Source organism: Nannospalax galili, unplaced genomic scaffold (genome assembly GCF_000622305.1).
Source record: "Nannospalax galili isolate Female #2095 unplaced genomic scaffold, S.galili_v1.0 scaffold415, whole genome shotgun sequence".
In the NCBI taxonomy this organism is placed as follows: domain Eukaryota; kingdom Metazoa; phylum Chordata; class Mammalia; order Rodentia; family Spalacidae; genus Nannospalax; species Nannospalax galili.
The window spans coordinates 1825561-1835294 of NW_008337494.1; the positions used below are offsets into that span (position 1 = coordinate 1825561).

Below are 9734 nucleotides of genomic sequence, written 5' to 3' on the forward strand. Positions count from 1 at the left end.
AAAACACTGTAAAATAACTAAGCAAACAATATGGCCATGCTTTTATTTTTAAGTTTTTTTAATTGAGCTTTTAAAATTTCATACATTTCCCTCTCAAATCCAGACCCCTCGCTCATCCATGCCTCCCCGATCCCCCCACTGAACCCTATGCACTCTGCCATACATGCTGAGTCCTATTCATTCAGGTGTTTGCACCCAAATGTCCTTCAATGTAAATGCACCCACTGGAGTCTAGTCAGTCCATCCAGTGGTCGTATGTAAGTCATATTCTCCCTCACCCAGCAGCAATCTGTCTTAAATAGTTCTCAATTGAGTGCTTATAGTTTAATTGAATAAGCTTTTCTACTAGGCTTCTATTTATAGACGAACTACGTCACCCAAACAATAATTATTTGGCTTTATTCTTTCTTACCATGCTGTCACTGAATTTCACCTTCACTGAAATTAGTATTTCTTTAAGAAGAATTTCAAATAATAGAATAAAACAAGTTGATGTAAATAACTGAGTGTCCTTTAACAAAGCATCATGAGTTCACAATGTGAAAGCCCCAATCACAGCATTTTGGCAAATAGTTTAGACTTTGCATTGAGGATCGTTAAGTGATATTTTTAAACTGAAGCCTACAAATGAGATCTTGGATAGCATACCTTTGACCTCCAATTTGCATTCAATTTCCACTGTCCCAAGTTCGTTGACTGCTTTGCAGCAATAAGTGCCTCCATCATAGGGGCTAGGCTTGCGAATCTCCAGAGTGCAGACCCCCTGGTTGCTGAACATCCTGTATCTTGGGTCATCCACAATAGCCACTTTGTTTTTCATCCAGGTGATTTTGGGCTGACGTTCAGATTGAAGAAAGTTAGGTCAAAGGCTATCTATGTGTGGCATAGTAACAGACCCTCAACTTCAGTGACAGAATTTCAAAGCATGATTTAGGAAGAAAGTGCATTTAAAAAGCATAGGCAGCTACTTGGGTAAGGTTTCTCTCAAATTAAACTGTACTTAGTGCTTGACAAGAAAGCAAATGAGCAGTTCTGAAGAAAGCTGCGCTTGTTCAGAGGATGGCTTTAGGTCAAGCTTCCCAGATGGATTCAGTTGCATTTTAAATTAATCTACAAGGGCACAAAGCATTCAGTTATAAGATGAACGAGTTCAGAACCTCTAATTATGTGTGGTGGTGACGTGCTAATTTGATTGTGACAATCATTGTACAATGTGTACATCAAATCATCAGATTGCGTACTTTGTATATATTTGGTCCTTGCTTGTCAATTAAAAATTGATCTACAAGGGCTTGAGAGATGGCTCTGCAGTTAAGAACACTGGTTGTTCTTGCAGAAGACCTGGGTTTGAATCCTAGCACCCACATGGCAGCTAACAACTGTCTGTGACTCCAGTTCCAGGGGATCCGACAGCCTCTTCTGTCCAGCGTGGGCACTGCACGACACGGGTGCACTTATAAGTACGTGTAGACAATACACGCATACACATAAAATAAAAAATAAATAAAAGTTAAAAAATTTATCTACAAGTTTGTGATATGAGCTCATAATAGAAAGTTTATGTTACTGGGTATTTTTCAGAGAATTCCCAAAAGGTGTCCTGGTCATCCAATTGTCTCCTCTTTTTCTAGATATTTTCTAATTTTGAATAGGCTGCATTTGCCTCATTACCACTTCACCTCTCCTCTGACATCTGTATTTGTCCTCTGATGGTGGTAGATCTGCTAAAACTGGATAACATAAGATCAATAATTATCCAGTCACCCAGAAAGATGACTGTGTGCCTTGACCTCTGATCTACATTTGCAATCATTAACGATGCCTTCTTTTCTGGCCTACTCTTTCCTTCTGTAAACACACACCCTCCACATTCTCTCCCACTCTCTGTGTTACTTAGTTTTGCTCAGAACCTGGAATCGGAGCTTTTCCTGTCTCCTTTACCCAGTCCTGTCCCTTCTTCTACCTTACAAATGGCAGTATTCCCTGAAGCTCACACCTAGGTACTTTCCTTTTCACTACCCTCTTTCCTCAAAGATACTCCGGTGACTTGTGGTACTCCCCAACTGAGAGCCTTGCCAGCCTGGCCTTCCTCCCAAGCTCTGGGTGAACTTTTCCATTTGCTTCCCCATTCGACTACATGGAGGCACACCACTTCTGTTTGTACCTTAATTCAGCACCTTCCTCTCACACACCTTCTGGCTTCTCTCTTTAGCTACATTAGTTGTGCCCAAGGTATATACCACCGTCAGCATGTTTCATTGTACGACTGTTATAGTTTCCACAGTCTCAGAGTCCTTTGCCTCAGAGCCACCCAGAAATACAGAGCTCAATGGATAACATTTATTAATTCACTGTTATTTTTAAACACCCAAAGCATAAAAATTCAAAGTCTTTCCAAATCTCTTACTCAGATATGACTCCTCTTGTTCTAACACTCTGTACCTTTATAATCACAGTTTGTATTCTGCCTTGCATTATAGTGTAATTGATATTCAATGTGTTATAGTCCTCTTGATGAATTAACATTGTCATCTATTTTTTCCAGGTAAAACAATATTCCATTTCCTTATTTCTCAGTTCTTTAAAATTATGGAGTTTGTTTCTTTAGGTGCTATCCATACGTTAATAAAAATATAGCATAGTTGTTACTGCTACATTTAAATATTAAATATTATGATTAGTTAACCAGAAATAGCAGCCAGGAGGCCCATTTATCTTTTTACTTACCATTATAACATGGCAAATCTAAAAGAGGGGTTTGGGGATCAATTCTTACATTTAAATAATGTGACATAAAAATATGGTACCTTGGGATTTCCTCGCACACTGCAGTTCAGAGTGGCGTTGTAACCAGCTATGGCATAGGTGTTAACCAAAGGCTGCGTAAACATGGGTGCCTCTGTGAAGTTAAAGTCCTCATACACTGGATTTTTGTAGATTTTACCTTAAAAACAAGTGTTAAAATGTTTAAAAATATTTAAAAACACAAGTTGGCTTGAGAATGTATTATTCTTGGCATACTTTTTCCTCAATGAGTAAAATTTCCTCAACTTAGAAAAGCATCAGTGAATGCCACTTGGCATTTACCCTGGAGGGTACAGAAGACAAAGTGGTTATCAGACACTAAAACACTGAGCAAACTTCATTGTCTAAGTTTCTTGACCAGAAATGTGTTCTAATGTGAAAATTACAGGGAAGGACTTTAGAGGGAGAGTGACTTACAATTAAATGAAAGGAAAGAATTTGTTTCCTCCTTTCTCTAGAGTAAGTCCCATGTAATGTTACATTGAAGGTATCCGAGCACAGTAACAGAACTCCAGGGAGTCAGTGAACACCTTTTCCCATCCCTATGACATTCAGCATTCAGAAACTAACTGACCAGAAACTGGAATGAATTGTAATATTTTATTTATTATTTTGTTTTTTTCACTGTGCATGAATGTATTGCCTACATGTATGCAAGTGCACCTATGTCATGCAACACCTGAGGAGGTCAGAAGAGGGTGTTTGATTCCCCTGGAACTGTAGTTACAGATGGATAGTTGTTAGTTGCCATGTGGGTGCTGGGAATTGAACCCAGGTCCTCTGCAAGAGCAGTCAGTGTTCTAAACTGCTGAGCCATCTCTCCAGCCCCAAATTTGTAAAAACTGTAATAATAATTCCCCTTGAAATTTTTTTACCTGCAAAATTGAAAATTTATTTGGACATTGTTACCATAACTTCCCAGCATGTGCTCATGCTTTCTTAACCCCTTCGTCACACCTCATTTGCAGTCTTCTCCAAATGCCTGTTCACTGCCAACTCACCATCCTTGGCAATCACAGCACTCTCCTTAGTCATTGTTGCATCCTCGCTGAGGCCACACATGTTTTCAGCAAAGACCCGGAAGTAGTATTCGTTCCCTATGACCAGTTCAGTAATGGTGGCATTAGTTCGGTGATAATGCTCGATGACAGTGAACCATTCCTGAAGGGAAAGAAAAAATGATTATAATCTAAGAAAAATCACTTATTAATTGGAATAAATAAAAAGCATATGCCATTAATGAAAACAGCACTATATTTATATTCAAAACAATGGTGGTATACATGTGTTTAATTCTTTATCATTTATTTACAATTGACTGTAATTTATTTTTCATTTACACATTATATTCACACAGTCCACTGATACCTAATATTTTTTCATAACTGTATGTCTGTCATCTATTTATCTACCCACTAATCTATTAATCTTTTTGGGACAAAGTATAATTATAGAATTTAGGTGGCAATTTTTTGTTAAGAGGAAGAGATGGCATTAATTCGCTAGAGAAAATTTAACAGTGCCCAGTAATTTTACCTAATTTATTAGTTTCGGTCTTTTTAGCTATCACCCCTTCCTTGCCTGTTTCTCCTCCCATCATTCCATCTGTACCACTGTAGATACACATACTCTGACCTTAACCTGACTGTTTTTCCCCACACTTATTATATTCACATACACACACACACACACACACACACACACACACACACACACTTTACTTGTTTACTCTTTACCTCTCAATTGCAGTGGTTATACCATTAACATAAAACCTGACTTTACTTCTCACTTCACAGAGCCTACCACAGTACCTGGCACCTAGTAGATGCAGTGCACAAAATAGGTATTGGCTAGTTAATGACTAAGTGAATAAGTTAAAGCTGCTTTAAAACTTTTTCTTTCCTTATGATTCCAAGAAATAGAATAGTTTCAAAATTTGCCTTGTTGCCAGTAGAAGGCCACATTATACCAAATATCTTTAGTATTGTTAATAAAGAAAATATATTTACTAACAAAAAACATACTTCATAAAGGAAAAGCATTTTTCTTATAATTTTCATAGTCATAACTTATCTATGAATTTTGGATAATTTAAATGCCAGACAAACATGATTATTCATTTATCTTTTATTCCCAAAGCTGTTGTATATAATTAAAAAATTTTCGTATAAGTGAGTGTTTTGCCTGCATGTATCCATGTGCACCATGCGCACGCAGTGCCCATGGAGGCCAAGAGAGGCTGTGAGGTCCTCTGAAACTACAGTTACAGCTGATTGGTTGTGAGCTATCATGTGGATGCTGGGAACTGAACCTTTGTCCTCTGCAAGGGCAGCAAGTGCTCTTAACCACTAAGCCATCTCTCCAGTTCCTCCCAAAACTCTTTATGCAAAGCTTTATTCTAACTTTTTCTATATTGCTTTAGCATTTGGTTTTTAAAAGTCTTTCTTCTTGCCTTGACTATGAGTACCCCAAGAATAAGGGTTGTCTTTATTTTGTTTCAGAGGCTACAACAGTGCTCCACATATAGTAAGAGAATGAAAAAGAGAACGTTGGGGCACATGTAATGAAAACAACATTGGTGGGAGGTGTGAATGGCTTTGGGGATTTAAATGAAGACTGGCATCTGCAGCCAGGAGGAGACAGGTGGCTGATTTCTTTGAAGAAGCATTAGCAGAAGGAATACCTTCTGGTCCCTGGATCTGTTCCTACTGAAATGAAAGAGAAACACAGGAGTGGGTGTGGTGTTACCAGGCAGACCTTCACGTGGAGTGGAAGGGACTGCTGGCCCTCCTGGACTTGGTGGGACATCTAAGAAGACCAACACTGGGGACTGGAGAGATGGCTCAGCAGTTAAGAGCACTGGCTGCTCTTGCAGAGAACCTGGGTTCAATTCCCAGCACCCACATGGCAGCTAACAACTGTCTGTAACTCCAGTTCCAGGGGAATCTGATGCTCTCTTCTGACCTCCGAGGGCATTGCATGACACAGGTACACTTACCTACATGCAGGCAATACACTTATACACACACAAAATGTTTTTAAATAAAAATGATAAAAAATTAAAAAGAAGACAAATGCTGTGGAAGTGTCATGGGGGTGAAAGGAAGCTGCAGAAGGGACCCCCTAAAGAAACTGTGGTGCCCCTGCATTCACTGCCAGTTTCAGACCCAAGGATGAACAAAAGTCCTCATTGCAAAGGAAGTTCAAAACCCTTCCCCTTCTAGGTCACCCATCAATTTAGCTCTCTGGCTACTCAGTTTAGATGAAATATGTCACTTTAAATGCCAAATCTATTTGGTCATGTGGTACCTACGCAGAGGAACAAAACAAAACAAAATGTGCTAAAAACAGTTTACAGAAAAGAGTATTCTAAAATTCCTTCCTGTCTTTAAGACTGTCTTTTCCAAGCCAATCCCCTTCTTCGATGAAGCCACTGTAGCTTCATGACCTAGAAGGTCTTTAAATGCATGAAGACCTTCTAGCAAGATCATTCACTATGGTGTTTTATTACATTGTGTGTCTAATCACTCTTTTATACATTCTTTCTCTCATAGGTAGGTCGAAAGGAAGATGTGTTTTATGGATTATTTTTCAGCTTTTAATACAGAAATTCTAGCCATTATCTGAAAGCCACTGATCCTTTATGAGGTTCAATTTCCCCATCTATAAATACAGATTGCAATAAATCATTATTCTCACTGAGTTGGATCTTGCACACACAAAGCTGTTTTCTTCTTTAGAACCTTCACATATACTATAACTTTTAAAATCTTTTATTTTTTTAGACCAGGCTGGCCTTGAACTCACAAGAGATCCGCCTGCCTCTGCCTTTTGAATGCTGGGTTTAAAGGAGTGTGCCACCACACCTGGCATAGAATCTTTCTTTCCTAGCTGTTGTCTATCCTTTTTTTTTTTAGTTGTACGCCTATATCAGTACTGCGAAATGTTTTTCACAAGGAGAAAGAGTTGCCTAGTGAGTAAATATTTGTTGAATGAATGAATGGAATTCCACTGAGCATTTCCCTAGCTGCTTTAACTGTCTTAGCTTTATAATAACTAAATAAGGCAAGTATTTGTGCCTCCATTTCATAGATAAGGAGCAAGGAGGTCAAAGGACTGGTCATCCACATGTGACTTAAGTGGCAATACCGGGTCTTAATCCAACTCTGTGGCTCCAACCTTTTCAGCTGAGCCACATCACTCTGCCATGGTCCCCAAAGGCTCCTGAGCAGAAAAACCTCAGGCTACCCGCACTACCTCTTGTGAATGTGACTTTGCTCCTGCTACAGGTCAAAGGAAGATGGACTTACCATGCTCTTCTTGTCGGCCTTCTGGATGGTGTACCCTGTGATGGCGGCATTGCCATCATCCTTCGGAGGTGTCCATGTGAGAGCAACATTCTCTCCCCAGACGTCCTCAATATTCACAGCTTGAGGAGGACCCGGACGGTCTATAGGATGAATTCATGCCAGCACTGTGAGATCACTTTCCCTGCAAGTCTATCCTGTTACACAAGGATATCTCAAAATGGCCTTTGCCCTCTTACAGTAGGCAGTGAGTGTCCTTCCAGACCCTGCCACAGAGCTGCACAGAACCTGCACTTCCCTCCATAAGAGCGGAGCCCAGACAACCAAAAGCACAGTCATACATGCCTCTCAGCTTAGCAAAACTCCAGTCAGAGGGACAACAGTGCTTGGTTTAAAAAGCAATGAACTTTGCCAGGCGTGGTGGCACACGCCTTTAATCCAAGCACTTGGGAGGCAGAGGCAGGCAGATCTCTGTGAGTTCAAGGCCAGCCTGGTCCACGTAGTTCCAGGACAGCTGAGGCTACAGGGAGACCCTGTCTCAAAAAGACCAAAAAAAACCCAAAAACAAAAAACCAAAAAATCCCCATGAACTTCGCTGGGTGTGATGGTGCACGCCTTTAATCCCAGCAAAGGTAAGTGTATATCTGTGAGTTCAAGGCCAGCCTGGTCTACATAATGAGTTCCAAGACAGCTGGGGCTACAGGGAGACCCTGTCTCAAAAAGAGCAAAAAAAAAAAAAAAAAAAAAGGCATGAACTTCTACCCAAAGACAGGCAAGTTGATCCTTTGGTTTAGAGTGTTCCAACAAACTTACTGAAACAAATAAAAATGTTTGGAAACAAGGCTTCTCTTAGAGATGCTATTTAATTGTTTTGTTATGTTGTTTTCAAAACAAGATCTTTCTGTGTAATGCAGGGTGGCCTTAAACTCAGTATTCTCCTGCTTCAATCGTCCATGGGCTGGGATTACAACCATGTACCACATGCATGCCTGGTTCTTAAATTTCTCTGTTCTCTCTCTATTCTCTCTCTCTCTCTCTTTCATATTGTGTGTGTGTGTGAGTGTAACTGTGTATGCATGTGTATGAGTTTGGTACATGTGTGTGTTATGTATGCACATGTGTTTGGGGGTATGTACACATGAGGAAGTTAGAGGAGGGCATTGAGTGTTCTCCATCACTCGCCACCTTATTCTTGTAAGGAAGGGTCTCTACCTGAACCTGGATCTCCTGTTTTTTGGCTAGGTAGGCAGCTACCATACCCTGATGATCTTCTTGTCTCCTTCCCACTCAGTGCTGGGGCTATAGGTATGCACAAGACCACATCTAGCTTATCATGTGGATACTTCAATCCAAACTCAAGTCTCTTACTCTCTGAGCCATCTGCCTTACCCTCTAAATTTATCACTTGACATTGCAAAAATTATAGAACAGTTCAAGCAAGAAGGGTCTTTGCATAAATGACCCTTACTCTGTTTCCCCCACTCTGGATGAAAGTGAGAACTATTTACTTTCTATAGGCAACTGACTATCCCTGAAGGATCAACTCATTCTTGTGTTTAACTGTGTGACATTTCTTTACAGTTATTAAAAATTCTTCATTCTCCATTCAAACTTGACAGCTAGTGAATTTTAGGTTTAGCAAGAAACATGTTAAGCTATATCTAGAAACTACAATGTTTTGCAATGTAAGAATTCAACATAGAAAATACTTTAATCATCAGGAAGTTGAGCTTAATTAAATTAAAAGCAAGAGAGAACTGGACTATGAAGCAGGAGAGATGGAACTCACCAAAGGGCATCCATTAATTTTTCTTGATATATGTCCCCAGATCACCTGTGATTCGTATACTTTTAGTTAGTGAAAAGATATTTTGAATTACTAACAACTCTACTAACATCCATGTTTTTAATCTTGAGAAAACTATTTTTGCATGTGTAGAATGAGACTAATAGAGTCCCATCTTTCTCCTGACAAAGACAATTAGACCTCATTGTCCCTTGGCAGAATGTTCTAACTCCTTCCTTCAAACCTACCGACGATCTGGATGTCGATAGATGCACTTTCCACATATTTGTCCACTTTGACCTCCAGGTCATACTTCCCAGAGTGGCTCCTCTCTGCTTTTCTGATAAATATGATTGTATCCGTCTCCGAGTTGCGGATGTTTATTTGATTCTTATCAATTTCCTGGCCATCCTTCTTCCAGGTCAATTCTGGTCTTGGTTTTCCCTAAAATGAAAGACAGAAAAATTGGAGAAAAATGATTGTCCTAAGATTTTTTTTCCAACATCACAAGAATGACAATGGCCTAACCTATTCTAGGCAAGTTGGAAAATGCCACCACCCTCATCTGGTGGTAGGTGACACACAGCAGTGAAGTCACCACATGTTGATAGCCTTCTGTGTGCCAGGCCTATGTCAGGGACATGGTGTTTAACATCTCCTTTAAGTAATGATAAAAATCATTATCCTCAGCCCAGCGTGGTGGCGCACGCCTTTAATCCCAGCACTCAGGAGGCAGAGGCAGGTGGATCTCTGTGAGTTCAAGGCCAGCCTGGTCTACATAGTGAGTTCCAGGGCAGCTGGGGCTACAGGGAGACCCTGTCTCAAAAAGACCAAAA

At 40.0% G+C, this 9734-nt stretch overlaps 1 protein-coding gene across 6 annotated transcripts in view; it reads right to left on the bottom strand.

Moving 5' to 3' along the window:
• The window catches only part of Mybpc1 (myosin binding protein C, slow type), a 99501-nt gene that overhangs the window by 4216 nt on the left and 85551 nt on the right, over window positions 1-9734 (bottom strand). For all 6 annotated transcript variants that reach the window (XR_607252.2, XM_008832622.1, XM_008832620.1 and 3 more), the window contains 5 exons: window positions 9147-9342; window positions 7116-7255; window positions 3807-3966; window positions 2808-2944; window positions 649-835 (listed from right to left, as the gene is read on the bottom strand). Coding sequence is in view for 5 of the 6 variants with exons in the window: in XM_008832622.1 (XP_008830844.1) it covers window positions 649-835; window positions 2808-2944; window positions 3807-3966; window positions 7116-7255; window positions 9147-9342 (820 nt within the window). In the remaining variant the exon portion in view is untranslated. The remainder of the gene's footprint in view (window positions 1-648; window positions 836-2807; window positions 2945-3806; window positions 3967-7115; window positions 7256-9146; window positions 9343-9734) is intronic.